Source organism: Mesitornis unicolor, unplaced genomic scaffold (genome assembly GCF_000695765.1).
Source record: "Mesitornis unicolor isolate BGI_N332 unplaced genomic scaffold, ASM69576v1 scaffold2318, whole genome shotgun sequence".
In the NCBI taxonomy this organism is placed as follows: Eukaryota; Metazoa; Chordata; class Aves; order Mesitornithiformes; family Mesitornithidae; genus Mesitornis; species Mesitornis unicolor.
In genome coordinates, this window is record NW_010204072.1 from 100436 (window position 1) to 117587 (window position 17152).

The window sequence follows — 17152 nt, forward strand, 5'->3', positions numbered from 1 at the left end:
CGGGGGTCTCTTCCCCTGCCACATGTGGTGGCAGGGAAACACACTGCAGCAGGGATGCTCAACTGCCTGCACTGTCATCTGCTATCCTCAAGCCAGTTGTGACCTCAGTGTAACAAGATCAGGGAGCTACACAGGTATCCACTGGGACCAGAAACAGTGCTTAGATCCCATCTGTTTGGCGTGCATTTGTGTGTATGTTTTAAATAAAAGCTAAAGGAAGACCAGCAGCCCCAGAGACTGGTGCGCAGTGCTTATGGGAAGCTTGCACCAAGGCAGAACTCCTCCCGTTGTCCTCCTGGCTTTGCTGGAGCTGCTCTCAGGCTCTCTGGAGGGATAGATAATACAGATGATATGATTTGTTATGTCAGTGCATACTTAGAGAGACCTTAATCTGCAGATGATTGTCATAATCGTTTGTAATGGTTTTTCTGAGTCATTGCAGACTACCATATTAAGGCAAGTTTGCTTCCTAATACGTGTAATATATTTTACGTTTCACATAGTATAGTCTATATGAACAATAAATAAGCAACTAGAAAATATTCTGACAAAATCAGTGAAGTCTTGCTGAGTTCAGAGCGGTCTCTTTTAATCTTAGATTTTCTTTATTAAAACAAAATATTTCTGTGATCTGTTTCGGATTGCTTCTGTGCATTTCTGTACAACTTTTAGTGCCATTTAGTAGTTAATCAAGCCAGGTGAATAGATGATGTCTTTTCAGAATACAAAAAAAGATCTCTGTAGATAAATGAGCTGTCTTCAAGTGTGTTTGCTCTTCACAGTGGGAGTCCCGACATCATTTTAACAGTAGCTCCAGACTGGCTAATTGTCCCAACAAGCACCTGCATTACATTGTCACGTTGTGTCACGCCATGTGATGCATCTGGTGGCGGTGACTGCTGTGTGGACTACAGTGAGCATGGCTGCCTGCTGCCTCCTGTGCCACAGGAGCCTTGTCAGCCATAGGCACAAGCTGGGCAGGCCTGGGCTATGTGAGCGGGTTGGGGCACTGTGCTGTGGGGAGCACTGAAGTCGTTTTTGAGTCTAGTCCTGAAGATGATCAACTCTGTGAGCTTGGTATGTGCTACCCATGGTATGTTTGTAAAATGAGTTGGAGGAACATAACATCTGGATAATGTTCCCTAATTTATAGTTTTTTGCCTCATCTCCTTGAGTATCTTTCTTTGATGTACCCAGAGAATACGATAAAGTGAAAAGACTGAACAATCTAATGTACATGATCTTCAACTGCTGCCTACAAGTCTCTAGTTACCAACCTTGCTGACTTTTATTTTCTTTCCCATACAAGTTTTTTTTGTGTGGGTGATATTTTTAAGTTAGTTGTTTGTGTTCTGCTCAGTACTCAATATTACTTTGCCTGTGGAAACTACTGGCATGGGAAATAAACATTACCTTTTTAAAACACTTGTTGTGAAGCTAAGGCAAAACAATTGCAACTCAGCTGATAAATACACTATTCATGGGTTGTGATATCTTTTCTTTTTGTTTATACTTACATGTTTTGAGCAATACATCTTTGTTTTGTGTAGTATAATTTTAACAAGATGCCCTTCCCTGTACTTCATGGGCTGAAATAACAGAAAGAATTAGAAATTACAGTAGCATCAGCTCCAGAGATGCCAGTAAGAACATAGTGGGCCAAACTGCGTTCCTCTTGCATGAACAAATAACTCCCTGAGTCCCGATTGAGTGAAGTCTGAATCAAAATATTTTCTTCATCTACATTAAAAACACATGCCTTACTTCAGGTGGAAGAACACACACAATAAGAACCATACAAGTTTTAAATCAAACTGGCAGGAGAAGTTATTCACAACAATTTCTGTCTGCTCTCTTTCATAGGCTTATTAGAAGAGGGCAAGAAAGTAGAAGCAAGACAGTGTAAGCCTCTCTGAGTCACTACCTCCTTCTCCTCAGCTGCCCTCTACACTTTGCAGGCCTTAAGCTGATGTTCTAGTGAAGTGTAGTGGTTTTGGAATTATCAAGAAAGAATACTGTAATTATGCATAGAAAATATGTCTAAGGAGATATCTTCATAGTACTTGCTACCATGCAGAGACAGACAGAGAGGGAGTGCATGTGCATGAATTAGCAAGCACAGGATGTGTGAGAAGGATTTTTAGATAATCGTTTTTATAAAAATGCTGTGACGTACCTATTTTAGACAATACAACATGTGTGGTTTTTAAGAGTGCGGGAAGACGCTGAAAAAAAATGCCTTCCTTTATGACTTGTATTTGGAAAACTAATAAATATTTATCTGTCTTCTTTATTAGTTTCAACCTTTCTTATAAAGGCTCCTCTTTTGACATATGTAGTGAAAATACAATATTGTTTCTGTGTGACAATATCTCCTGCTTATTTGTTTTGCTTGTAACAAATGTTTGCTTTTACTAGTTCTGAAAACGTTCATTTTTCTTCCTTATTTTTCTTGAATCTATGGCATTACTATTTGTAATAAGCACTGTGTCATATGATATTGAAATATTCCACGTGATTTACTCACTGTTGCTCAAGGCATGTGTGCTATCTTTCTTCATGGCGCTTGTATACGGGAGGTTTCTTGAGCATTGTAAACAGGGCATGGGCCAAAGAATAATCAAATCAGTTTGGAATAACTGTGTTAGTATTAAAAAGTCTTCTTTTTTTTTAAGGACTGTATTTCTAATATGATGATAACCATTACCAAGCAAACTGCTCTAAATGAGGTACTGACAATATGTCTTGACTCTAGAGAAGTCACTGAGCTGTAAGTCACACAAGTATGGTCTACAAGACAAGAGACAGAAGTCAATCCAATGTGCTTTTCTTACCTGGGATTAAGGTAGTTTTCTCACCTACTTAGACACCTGTCAAAATCAGTGTAATAAAGAACTCTAAGTAAGAAAGGTTGTTTTTTTTCTTTCAGACAAAAGGTCTATCCATTGACTTTTATGCATACTGACAAATGGAAGACCCAGTTTTCACATGCAGGCAGAAAGTACCTGATGTGCAATCTCCTCTTTTTCTTGTACGTGCATTTACCGCTTTGCTGCGTGTACAGTGAGGGCCTGGAAGTAGCCCATTGCATGAGCACCGATTTGATAGGACTTTATATATGTTTAGAAGATCAGAGCCACTCCGTCCATTTGCATAAACAGGTTCAACTGTTTGGTTGTGTAAGAGCAGGATCCTGCAGGAATTAATGAATTTCTTAGGACATGGTAGGTCTTTATGACAGTGCACAGTATTTTGCTGTGTCCGAGACTAATCAATTATAATGCTTTTAACCCACAGGATGGGTTGACCCCACTCCACTGTGGAGCAAGAAGTGGCCATGAACAGGTTGTAGAAATGCTGCTGGATCGTGGTGCCCCTATTCTTTCCAAAACCAAGGTAACTGGTACCGTTTTCTGCTGGGATAATCCTTGTGCTTTTCGGGGTTTGTTTTCTTTAAATGTAATTCTGCATGTCTCATATATTTCAGGGTTTGACAATAACTTTCCTATATCATAGCTATTTAAAGTAACTGTGTGGGAGATCTCCAAAGTGAATGCCTTATGTAGAGCACGTCTGCATATGTAAAATGTGTTAAATCGAGATACACAAGAAAAATTTTCGGTGCCAACCAAAAAGGCATGTATGGTAACCTTATCCCTCAGAATTTCAGTAGTTGAAAATCTCTGTATCTATCCTGGAATAAATATGTGGTGATTACAATATATCTTCAACTTGCACCAAATTACCCTAAGGCTAGAGAAGAGATAAGAGATAAAAATAGAGCAATGTCTCTGCAAAGAGACAGCTCATATTTCCTTAGGACTTTGCCTGATTACCAGTTTCTCCACTTTCTATCTCTACAGTTTATCATGCAAAATTCTTCATGGGAATTTCAAATCACCTGCGCCAGGGTGTGCAGATTACTTCAGACCCACGGGTTGGCATTGAAGCATGCACTTGCTAGAATTCTTGTGCTGGTCCCTGCCGTGCTGTTATTGCTGATTTTAAATCACAGTGCAGCAGCCTGCTTTGTAGCACCACAACAGTCCATGGCTTTCCCATCCAGGATTGACATTTGGGTTGTGCAGTTTGTTGAGGTTCTTTCCCAATATAACCTTCCACTGCATTTTTTCTCTCAGTCTGTAAGCAATATGTTTCCAACAACATTTCCTGTTTCCTTCTGTTATTTCTTTTCTCTCTTCTGTCATCCTGTCCTATTCTGTCTCAGCGTCCTTCTATATTCTGCTTTTCTCCTCCCTCTTCTTTCTTCCTTTTTTTTTTCCCCTTACTGGAATATATTTAGCATTTGTTTGGGAAGGATGGCACCAGCTTTCCTTTGCTCAGTGAGTCACTGACAAGTGCTATCATGGGTAGTCTGACAGACAGGATCCACCCATCCTTTGCATGTGGAGTTTCCATGAACTCCCAGAGCCCTGACTTGCAAACTTCACAAGAGGGGAATGACAGCACGAGGCTGTCCAGGAGCTCCCCGGGGCAGATCTCCACACTGCTGCCACTCTCAGAGCCTAGAGGTCATACTCCAGGGTGTAAGGCTAGTCTCTAGTAGCTGAATTAATTAAAGAAAAAACTTAAAGCCCATTGTTTTGGTTTCCACCATCATAAATGAGAACCTTTCCTAAGGAACTGCATTTCTTCGCTGCATGGATTTTGTATTGTCAGGTGTTATCCCTAAGCTTAACCTGCTGTTCAAGGCCTCTAGGTTTTGAATATTTGTTCTCCCTCCTGAGGAGATTCACACAGCCTGGCCCAGAGTTCACTAGCCAAAATCAGGCAGATGAGAACATGGGATAGTGGGTTCAAAACAGCCCAAGGCTGAAAGACACACTTTGGATATTGACCTGCAGAGGCTTACATAAACACCTCCAGCAAAATGGGAGCTCCTCTTTCTGGAAGGGAGAAACCTATGTTAGGTGTTAAAAAGCGAACAGAATAAAGTGCAGAGCTTCCTGAGTTTCTCTCTGATGTGCTAATTCTGCTGTTTTCAGAAGGTAAATTAAGAAGTAGCAGTACCTGTGAATGACATTAATGAATCCATTCATTTGGCACTAAACTACTGTACTGTCCTCTGTAAAGATAAGTGGCTCCATTCTCTTCAAATTAAGTCATATATTATTGGAAATAGGACACATCTTTGAAAGAATTTGAACTTCACAAAGTTTTCTCATGTTATATAAAACTCAGAAGAATAACTGGACTGCAGTTTGATAGCTATTTCCTGCTAGAGATTGTTTAGTGAAGTGCTGGCCCTTTTTCACACTGGAATAACCTTAGACTTATTTTCAGAGGTGGTGGTTACCCCATGGTTTATCTGGGGTTTTCTACAAGCAAAAAGAAACCCCAATTCTAGTCCTCAGTATGCCAGTGATTTTCTGTGTGAGAAATGACATCTCTGTGTATCGATTTCCATCTTTCTTAATTGCTGTTTTTCTAGGCTTGTTTGGCTCTTTTCCTTTTTTTTTTTCTTTTTTCTTTCTTCCCTATCCCCTTCGCCCCTGCTCCTCCCGCCTAGGTTATTGACACCCACCTAGGTTATTGACACTTTCCCAGACTACAGCCTTTTGACACAGCTACAAAATAAGCTATGTATAACTGATAGTTTTGTGTGCCCAGCCAGGCACTTGAAACTCTATTTCATCTGTGTGGTCCTCTTCTGATATATTTTTTTAAGGTATCATGTGACTGTAGATATATTTGATTAATCTTGAGCTTCTGCACCTTTTAATGTTTTCTTGGCAATGTTCATAAAAACAGTAATATAACAGTGTTCGTATAGTGGCTTCATCTTGAGGTACCAAGTCCCTTCTTGCCGTCTTTGGTAGATTGTCTCTCACAATATGGAGACATTGTTATATGTAATATTTTTATGTTGAAAGTGGGAAGACAAAGACACTGAAATATTAAATGACTTGTGTAAGATTGCAGAGTATCTTCTACTGTGACGGAATTAAGAGCAAGCCTGCTTTACATCATAACAAAAGACAGTACTCCAATTATGCTTTTTCTTCATCAACTTCTTTAGCATCCAGTCTTGTCTCTTGCTCTTTTGTGTAAAATCTGGCTAGCTGCTGCACTTTTCTCCTCCATGATAGATTTTTGCTAAGCATCTTGCTGATTTTCCCAAATTGATGTGCGGCTGCTCTGCTTCTTCCCTTCTTTTTCATCAATGCCAGCCTCTTCCTTACAAGTCTCTCCTATGAGGGAGTCCCGTGTCATCTTCTCCATTTCTTACTCCATTAATAAGCGTGGTTTATTGGCTGCTGTTGTTAAGAATGACACTTTTCACCTGCAGGATCTTTCTTATAAAAATGGAATAGAACAGTGTATGAAGTTTCATGATTTTTTACTATGACCTAAAAAGCATCATCAGTTATAAACTGTTATCAGGAGGGCTTGGTGACTGAGGAAAATTAATCTTCTTTTATTTTACTGTTTAACTGCACTAGAAGAAAGGGAAAAAAATGTAAAATTCATTGCTAGTATCAAGCTTCCATGCAGATAATTGCTGCAGTAGCCTTTGGGAATAGGAGAGAGGCTTATCCAAGCCAACATAAATCATGAGTGAGATGCCCATGAGATAATCTTACTTGAAAGATGCAACTGTGTCCAAGAATGTCTGCTTCTCAGCAGTGAATGTTAAACAGCTTTCGAATTCTGCTTTCACTATCCTTCTTCCATGTCACTTTAAAAAATGATTTCACCGTGTATTTCCACCTTTATTTTGAATGTTTGTCATCACTGTTGTGATGTGGCCATGGGAAGGAAGAAGTAGTAAATAATCTGTTTCAGGAAGCCTGAGATCTCGGCTGGTTTTACGTTGTTACTTTGTCTTTGCTAACTGCGGTCACATGAGGGCACTACATCTGTGAGCAAGGTTCAGTTTCTTCATGATGGCAAACGTTGTGTACTGTCAGTCATTTCTAGATTATATACTATTATGTGTTACCAGAATAGCTCCCGCACTTGAATCCAATTTTTGCATTACAATTACTAAGTTAAAAAAAAAAAAAAAAGAAAAAAAGAAATAAAGAAAAGAATACAAACGGAAGAACGTGTGTTGAGGTGTATCGAAGGAGCTCAGATACCTCTTCTAACCAGACCTTTTTCATGCTGGCATATGTTTTAATCTTTTGTCATGAAAGAGGGTCAGTCCTTTGAAGTTCTGAGAATTATTTATCTTATGTTTTTACTCTGGAAATGTGATATAACTTGGCACCTTGTTGATTAACTATTGTAAGCAGTGCAAGAAACAATCCTTGATACAGGTTTTGTTCCTAAACATGAGCCTCGCTCAGGTGTTTCCCCAGTGAAACAGAGTTTTACCACTGCTGCTGGTCGGTCACATCATGGTGGTCTCATTAAAATCTTTTTAGCCTGGTTACACTTGAGAATTTGGCTGTTTATACTAATGCTGGCTGGGAAGAATAATTTCCATAGGTGTGTAATGTGGTGTAAGGTGTGTGTACAACCCAAATTCAGGAAAACACTAGTGGAGGGATGAGGGTAGATCATAGTGATTACTGAGTGATGCTCTGACCTGCTCTCTCATGCCTGGTATATGCAGGCTACATTATAGTGGTAAGTTTAATGCAGCTTTTAGAAACAGCAAGTATTTATTAGAAGTCACAAAGTGCTGTTCTTCACATAACTCATTTAACTTGAGCAACTTATCTGAGCTATACTGGCTGAAATAAGCTATGTTTAGAGCATTGCTGGTATGATATGATTCTTTTTTAGAGGTACAAACTCCAGCCAAATAAGCTCCAAACTCTACAAGTCTTTTGCCAGAGTAAGAACCCTCACTGTGACACTGAGCATGTCAAGTTTAATTTGGGTGCTCTCTGGGATTGTAAAATTCTTCATACAACAAATGTTCTAAAAACAATACAGAGGAGTTTCATTTCTCTAGGCATCCTATAACTCATCAGTGTTGGCTTTTTTTATTCGCAGAATGGTTTGTCCCCGTTGCACATGGCAACGCAAGGAGATCATCTAAACTGTGTTCAGCTTCTGATTCAGCACAACGTGCCTGTGGACGACGTCACTAATGACTATCTGACTGCGTTGCATGTTGCCGCCCACTGTGGCCACTACAAAGTTGCCAAGGTTCTCTTGGACAAGAAAGCTAATCCCAATGCCAAAGCACTGGTGAGTACACAGTGAGTTACTGTTCACAGCTGAACATTTTTCCAAAGTTGCAGTGAGACTTATTTGAGAGTTATTTTCTGCCTGCTGCTGGTTGACAGTGAGGATATGTCGTATTGCTGCAGCCCAGGAGAGGATGCTCGAGGTTCAAAGTGTTAATAATGTATCATGCAATCAGAACAGGCCTTTGCTCACAGATGGTCAACAGTGATTTGTGACTTGCTAGTGTAACTAGAGCACTTTTGCCTTCTGGTAGCTTGTTACAATTCTGAATATGTGAAGCAGCTGCAGAATATGTAACTTCTGTAGTTTTTAGTTTGGAGAGAATTCTCATTTTCTAAACGATTGTAAAGAGAAAATAAACAGCAATGCTTAAAACTGAGAGAATTTTTATTAGCTCTCAAAGATGTGAAACAGTAAAAAGTGGGAATGAGTTACATAACGAATATTTGTGGTATTTTATAATTATGTCAATGGAGTCATATGCCTTCCTACTTTAAAAAGAACTTCAGCAACAAAATCTGTTAGCGTAATTAAACTGCATACAAACTGAATGCATTTTGTTCAAAATGGTACTTGCGATCCATTGTTTTTAAAAAAGTCTTTTTGATTTGTTCTTCAATAAATATTCCAAACAAATTTATGTTCTGACATTAGTTGGCTGTTGGTTTCACAGCCTGACACTACTAACTCATTCAATTCCCAAAATATTATGTGAGCTCCTGAAACCCTCACAAGCCAGGTGGGGTTGACTCTTGAAAACAGCACAAGCTCCAGAGATTTCCTTCTCTCAGCCCCTCTGGTGTTTTGTGTCAGATCAACCTGTTGTCTGGTGTCTTTGGTCACAGAATCACAGAATCGCTCGGTTGGAAAAGACCTCCGAGATCATCACGTCCAACCGCTCCTGTCTACCCCCTAAACCGTATCCTTAAGTACCTCGTCTACCCGCTCTTTAAATACATCCAGGGATGGTGACTCCACCACCTCCCTGGGCAGCCTGTTCCAGCTTCTGACGACCCTCTCAGGAAAGAACTTCCTCCTTATCTCTAACCTGAACCTCCCTTGGCACAGCTTGGTGCCGTTTCCCCTTGTTCTATCCCCCATCACCTGGGAGAAGAGACCAGCACCCACCTCTCTACAACCTCCCTTGAGGTAGTTGTAGGTGGTGATGAGGTCTCCCCTCAGCCTTCTCTTCTCCAGGCTAAACAACCCCAGTTCCCTCAGCCGCTCCTCATCAGGCTTGTTCTCCAGAGCCCTCACCGTCCTTGTGGCTCTTCTCTGAACACGCTCTGGTCAAGGCATTATGATGTATGGGGTTTGTGCAATATAACCAGCAAGTGCAGAAGCTTGTGGGCCTGTAATATTTATTTTTCCCTTCTGAAATAATAAAATCATCATCAGGTTTGGCTGTCAGGGTTGCTGGCAATGGCCTCCGGTAACCTAGCCACAGATTTCCTTTTACCCTAAATCTTCCGGTGTTTCCTTTTATTCTGTCCTGATCCTCACTCAGGATGATTAGGTAGAAAAAACCTGAGTGCAGTATCTGGAGCTCAAGCTCACTCTTTACACGTCTGAGCTTACTCTGGATGTTGTCCACTGCTAAGGAGAGAGTTGAGAGCTGCCCGCACTTAACTGGAACAGACAATTGCACTGACCTCATGTTACAAAAGCATATTAAATTCTTTACTATACGGCAGGTAAAGAAGCTAATTTTGATCAGATCTGAGGGGCCAGTTCTGTCAGCTGTTTTCAGAATTGTTCTGCTAAGGTTTTTTTGCTGAATATACAGAGCGACATCAGCATTCAGTAGACTAATGTTATTGTACCAGTCATGGATGCTCTGGACAGTTTATTTGCCCGTTTGACTTGTTTTTGTCATGTCATCTCATACCAAATACGATGGCAGTTTTAAACGTTCACTCTGCTGCATGTGCATTTTTTTTTTAAAAGGAGGGGGCATAATAATTGTAATTACAATAAAACTGACAGATAATGAATTAAAAAAATCCAACAGAACCCAACAAAAAACAGTAGTAAGATTAGTTTAGAGGAGGATCCAAATGCCAGAGCTTGTAAAGGTAAACCCCAAAAAACCACCAACAAAAAATCCTACCCAGTTAACAATGAATGCTAAAGCAAAAATGTAGCTTTTGATAGTTCTGTGTGAACTGAGAATTTTAAAAAATAATTTCTTTATTGAAGTGGGCAGTATATTTCATAATTATAACTGGCTATATGAAATTCATCTCTTTACAAGTTTTTACTGTCATTTACTTGAACAGTTTAGTGAAGCCAAAACAAATCTGGGAAGTGCTTTGTTAAAATAGAAGAATGATTTATGTGAATTCCATGCCCGATTCTAATGACATTAGAATGTCTTTTTAATGACATATGTGGCATCAAAAAGTATATTCTTATTTACAGAATGGTTTCACACCTCTTCACATTGCCTGCAAGAAGAACAGAATAAAAGTAATGGAACTTCTTCTGAAGCACGGTGCATCAATCCAAGCTGTGACTGAGGTAAGAAGTGGGTTTTTTTCACATTTGTCTGTGTTCTTCCTACAAAATTCATTGGAACTATATTGATTATTTTTTTTATATTCCTGAAAGAGCATGTATTTTCATTCAAGTCAGCAGTTATTTTCAACTAGATATTGCCAAATAATAAACCTGAATAATAAATCAGTTGCCCTGATGGATCACAACACCCAATTTATATTCTTTGGGAATACTGTGGGGATAACAAGTGATACATAAGAGATTTTAAAATATTTATTAACAATTCTTTTAAAAAATCTGTCATTTCTGCTGATTTTTGCCTGTAGTTTTGTGCACAGAAGATTAAATTCATCTTGCTAAGGAGATCAAGGTGAACACTGTGCTTCACTCAAGTCCTATTTTGAAAGGTGGCTTAATTTACAGACCTTGTTTTGGCTTTCCACACAGAAATTATATTCACCCACTGTCACAAGTCATCACAAATCAGTTGGACAGAAATCAATATTCTATTACTTTAATCAACATGAAATGGTCTACACCCAGTTATTAGTACAATTTAGAGATTAATTAAGTACCTATGGAAAATTTAGTTTATTTGTGTATACTCTATTAATTTAGGAGCAAAGTCACATGTGTGAATGTGTGACCACTGATGAAGAAGCCAGGTTAGAAAATGATAAACAATTCCATTGTTAATTCCATTGTAAGAAGATATATCTGGGAGCAGTTCATCTCCCCAAAACAGAGTTTCATTTGACACATGGAGTTTTGTTCTAATTATTCAGCAGTAAATCATACAGCTCCCTTCCTGACTTTCTTGAGGGACAACTGAGCCTACCCTTGCTACAGCTCATGTTATCTCCAGATTAGTTAAAAGCCATAGGGCTTGTAGCTGCAGCTTTCACTGTCTAGTTTCAAGTCATGTTAGTGAGAGATGCAAAGAGAACCTTAACAGAAGAGATGCCATATCTGTCCTCCATATTAACCAGACACCGTGGAAGTAGAAAAACTGTCTCTTCAGTTTTATCTCTTTTAAATACTAAGAATTAAAAGAATGAAAGAAACAGCAAAACTTAACTACACTGTCTTATCTGAGTAAACCAGGTTAAGTCTGTTCTGTATCCTCTGAACTACTTTTTCAAGCAAAAAGTTTCTAAAAGCAGGAACTTTTCCTTTATTTTCTGTTGTTTCCTCACCATGATCTCACATAATCTCAAACTACATTTGACTGCATTTATTGAGATTCATCATGGCACTTTACTGCAGTGCTCCACCTTCCTGCCTGCCTCATTGTCTCCTCATAGACAGTTTTTCTGTCACCCGATGACCCCTCACGACCTGAGAAGGGGAATCAGGAAAAGAAAAGATGACCTGTGGGTTGAAATGGAAGCAGGTTTAATAAAATAATAGTAACAAACTAATATAAATACTAATACTAATGTAAAGTACACAAAATCATAGTCTGTGTAGTGATTGTGAGCTGTGTACTCCCAGCAGCGAATGCTAGATGTCAAGCACTGCAAGCACCACAGCTCCAGTGAAAGCACAATGGTTACAACAAACAAGAGAGCAGGCCTTGGAGTAGAATGATGGGTGAGACCCCACAGGTATGATGACCATTGAGGAAGGGACCGATCTCAGCAAACTTTCCAGTTTTTAGTGAGTGTGACATTTTTGGTACGAATTACTTCTATTGACCAGCTTGGGTCAGTTGCCCTGGCTTTTGCTCCTCCTAGCTTCTGCACCTGGCTAACTGGAAACTGCTGAAGACCTTGATCACTATAGCAACTTGCATACCAGTGCTGGCCACAAACTAAACCAGTGTCTTATCAACTTCATTCTCACCGAATTGGATGCTGTAGTCTTCTCAAAAATGCAGCTTTCCTGAACAGAAAATTGGTTTTATGATTCTGTCACAGCAAGAACAGGACACCTGGCTGACTCTACAATAAGAACCTTTTAAGGCAGAATTAGGAGCTGGTTCTTAGCATCCATACATAAGCTGCTATTTCTCTAGAAAGAGAGAAAGATTATATCTGGCCATCAGAACAAATTGGCCAGAAAGCTTCACAGTATTCCTCCTGAAAGAAATCTGAAAGCAAACAAGTGTTGGTTGTGAGATCTGAATAAACAGTGCAAATGCAGCAAGAGGAAACAGTACCAAATGCCACAAATAGTCATTATTGCATGTAAACTGTGTACTAAAGGTAATGCTTATTGCCTTTTCTGTGGAAAATTCAACTTTCCAGAGAGATTCCATACTTTGTAGATACTGCAACAACTTTTTTTTCAGATGCAGGCTTGAATCTTTGCAGTATGAGTTAGCGTTTATGGTCAAATATGACACACATACATTTTATTCTTCGGTTTATTATTTTAAAAACATTTACTAAAGGAGACTGTAGCAAGGTGGGTTTTGGTCTCTTCTCCCAAGTAACAAGTGATAGGACAAGAAGAAATGGCCTCAAGTTCTGTGAAGGAAGGTTTAGACTGGATTTTACAAAAACTTTCTTCACCAAAAGCGTTGTCAAACATTGCAACAGGCTGTCCTGGGAAGTGGTGGAGTGTTATGTTATGTTATGTTATATATTAGGAGGTATTTAAAAGACATGTAGATGTGGTGCTTAGGGTCACAGTTTACTGTGGAACTGGCAGTGTTGGGTTAATGGCTGGACTCAATGGTCTTAAAGGTCTTTTCCAACCTAAACAATTCTATGATTCTATGTGAAACAGGGAAGAGAAATTACATACTCAACCAGTTATTCTGCCTTCCTGCTCATGTTTGCTGTTCTGCATGGGAAAGGAACAAAAGTGTATTTTTGTCACCTCTGCAGTGTGCACATCTAAGGGAAAGCTGCCTAAATCAGGGAATTTCCAGAGACCCACTGAGCCTTTTCCTTCTCCTGGTAACAAAACTGCCTTCTGCAGCCTCTTGCTGACTGTTGCTACAGCTGTGGAGAAGCAGCTGTGAAGGGGCTTTAGGGTAATGCTACTTGGAGCAATATTAACTATTGATTGGATTTCTAAAGCAAAATCCTTGAGGTCATGCCCTGCTAAATGACTGCTCCTTTTTTCCTGCTTCCTTTCTCCCTATCTCACTTTCTTTCCAGTTGTTCTTTTATTTTCTAGGGACACTGGTGCAAATCTGTGATGGTGGTGGTGCCACAAGGTCCTGAGAGAAGGGGGAATTCTCTTTAGCCTATGTCATCTGTGTCTGTGCCTCTCTGGCTGGATTCCTTTTCTCCTAGAGAAACAGTGGGGATGGAGCTTACCACTAAGTTTCATAGGCCTTGTTGTTCACCTCAAAGCAACTGGCTACGATGGGGACAATGAACACTGCATCTTTTTTGCATTAGCTGAATGTTCCAGGAAGTCTTATCTTTGTACTGGGAATACTTCTACTCTTTTTTGTTTCTCTGGTTTGAAATTATATTTAGCAAAAACTTAAAGAAGAAATCTTGCTTATCTATGGATGATTTTAGTTGATGAAGAAGTACTGAATTCCTAGAATGTTTTTATGTTTGCTCGTGAATCATACTCAACTCGTGCATGTTTCCAATTCTGTATGCACTTTAGTTTAACTGTGTGTATACGTTTTTTAGAAGATGAGATCCTCTCAGAAGAGCAAGTCTTTCACTTAATAATAACTTATTTTTCCCCATGGGATTCTTGTAAAGGAGCATGGAAGTAGGTATTTAAGTTTGTTTTTTATTTGATTTTCAGTCGGGCCTAACTCCAATCCATGTTGCTGCCTTCATGGGACATGTAAATATTGTATCGCAGCTAATGCATCATGGAGCATCACCCAACACTACCAATGTGGTGAGTAACAGGTTTCTTTTCAGCATGGCAGAACTGTGAATGCATTATAATGTGTGGGAGTGGTACTGCTGAGAAGTGCCCAACTCTGGTGTTTGCCATCCACCTCCATAGCTGCCATGGCTCCTACTGGAATGATGGGAAAGTGCAGCCTGCTGATTCCTACTTGGGAGATGCTTGACAGGTTGAGGAAACCTCAAAAGAGGCTGACCTTAAGCAGACTCTCTTCTTTTAATTTTCTGAAGTAAAGAATGAGAACATACTGTAGCTTCTCACATGTCATTTTTGAGATGTGTACTTGACTGTTGAGCACTGTTTTCCCAGGACCCCGGGGGCCTACCATTTAAGGGAAGTTCTGCTGTTATCAACAGATTGCAGCAGATTGTCAGGACATATTGCCTGTGTCCACACAGCCGTACAAGTGTGCTTTTCTACTGGGTATGCACTGTGTGCCCCAGGGCTCCCAGGGCATGTGTAAAAACTGAAGTCATTGTTAGATGGATATTTGAAAGTTGGGAAAGTAGAAGCTTGTTGATTCTTTTTAACAGTTTGGCCTCAAAAATCTCCCTTTCACATTCCATACACAGGTGCAGTTAGAAGACAATAACTTATAAAAATAGTCTTCTGCTAATTTTATCAGGTTATATAAAAATGCAACACCATTTTTAAATTAGCAGATGTTTGTACCTAAAGATATACTGATGTCCAAAAATGTAGGAAGCGGTTTCTCCTCCTCGATTTATTCTGGTTTCCTTGAATTTGTATTTCATTAAGTCCACAAAGCCTTAGATTAATGCACTCAGTAGTGATTTTTTTTCCTTTTGTTCACTCATCTCAGTGCTTGTCAGACAGCAAATGATAGTGTGGGCATTCGGCATAGCAGGAGGAAAACCAACAATGTGTATATCTGAATATACAAAATTTGAAATAGATTTTTTTGTTTGACTAAATTAAGCTCTATTTAAATGCATGTCATTTTTAACCCTGTTAGTAAAGTGCTAGTGAATACAAAAATTGCACTGTATCTCTTCAGCAAAAGACTAGTGACAAAGGCACTATTGTGTTGGGAAACTGACCCTGAAACAAATTGCTTTATAGGATACAGCTAAGAGGTCAAATATTGACTTAATCTCCCATCTTGCCTACAGACGTCTACTACAAAATATTCTGGTGGAGATTATTCTGAACTGGGTCACCAGTATTTTTGTATTTGTGAAACATGTCGAGGTTTCTTTTTCCCGCGGTGTGTTTTTAACAATATTTTGTTTTTGCTGCTGAATGTTAGAGAGGAGAAACAGCACTGCATATGGCTGCCAGAGCAGGCCAAACAGAGGTCGTTCGATACCTGGTACAAAATGGAGCTCAGGTGGAGGCTAAAGCTAAGGTAAGGTGATGGTCCAGGTATAAGAACCCTAGATTATCTATATTTAACAAAGCAAGTAATCACATGCATCTAGCATGTGTCTTTTGGGAAGAGAAAGGGAGATGAAGCCAAGGGCCTTGGCATAATGACAGCTGATATTTTGTTATGTACTCTCCCACTGTAGTCATGAGTGTTCTGTATGTGAGAGAGAAAGCAGGAGATATTGATACCATGCCCATTTTTTGTCAGCTTTTACTATAAACTAGTCTGTGTTTGAAGAGTTTTGTTTTGGGGTGAGAAGCAAGGAGGGGGAGGAATGCCTCAAATCTGCTTCTATTTCTGCAGAACTGTAAACCCTATGCTGCTGGTGTCTCCTGTCATGTCAGTAAAGCATCAGCCTGTATGCATTCAAAAATAGTTATACTTGTAAAGAAAATCTCCTAAAGCGAGGAGGCACAGTAAGGGAATGTAGCATAGGGCTAGAAAGAAAGAACAGACCCTATAGAAACAATTTCAATTGAGGAATATAAAGGGGAAGGAAAAAGAAAATGGCCAAGAGACACTGAAGAAACATACAAAATTATGAAAATAAAAGAGTTCCAGAAAACTGACAGGGAAAAGGAAATAAATGGGTGCAATAAATAGCAGCCTTAATAGGTAAAACCAGGAAAAGTTGGGTTTTTTCCAAATAGTGATTAAATTAGTACAATTTCAAATAAATCTATTTCTTCATGTTGAAATTATCATCTGTGATTTGGCTCACAAATAAAATTACTAGTAAGATTATCTTCTTATAAGGGACTCTGACTGCATATTTATAGCTGATAAATTCCGGATCTGCAAGCGGTCTGACAATAGAAGTAAATCATGTGGTCTGTGAATCTCCAAAGACAGCCTTGAAAGTGAACAGCTCATGGTCAGAAGCAGTCATGCAAATATTTTCTAAATCATTTCACACAATGAATTAATTTGTGCGGACTGCCATTGTCTGTGATCAATTTGTTATCACAAGTAACAACTAGATACGAGTAATAGATTATACACAAGTGCTAATATCTGCTGTTGGAAATTTGTGGGAAACAGGCATAAACCGTAAATGTTTAAGAACCATAAAGGCTTTCCACCAGTCAGAGAATTTCCCTGTAGAGAAACAGCATTCACATCCTGACTCTCTCTCATCCTAAATCCCAAAGTTGTCAAATCACTGTTTTAGGATGGGCATGGGCAGAAGCCTCTCTAGCAAAGAACACCACAGAACTACTCTGCTGCAGGAATGGGGTAGCAGTGTTCAGGTGGGAAATTCAG

The 17152-nt window shown here is 39.4% G+C and overlaps 1 protein-coding gene across 1 annotated transcript in view; it reads left to right on the forward strand.

Moving 5' to 3' along the window:
* The window catches only part of ANK3 (ankyrin 3, node of Ranvier (ankyrin G)), a gene marked incomplete at its 5' end in the record, with an annotated part of 150173 nt that overhangs the window by 28456 nt on the left and 104565 nt on the right, over positions 1 to 17152 (forward strand). Inside the window, 5 exons of the mRNA XM_010190949.1 lie at positions 3298 to 3396; positions 7969 to 8166; positions 10588 to 10686; positions 14389 to 14487; positions 15770 to 15868. Coding sequence (XP_010189251.1) covers positions 3298 to 3396; positions 7969 to 8166; positions 10588 to 10686; positions 14389 to 14487; positions 15770 to 15868 — 594 coding nt within the window. The remainder of the gene's footprint in view (positions 1 to 3297; positions 3397 to 7968; positions 8167 to 10587; positions 10687 to 14388; positions 14488 to 15769; positions 15869 to 17152) is intronic.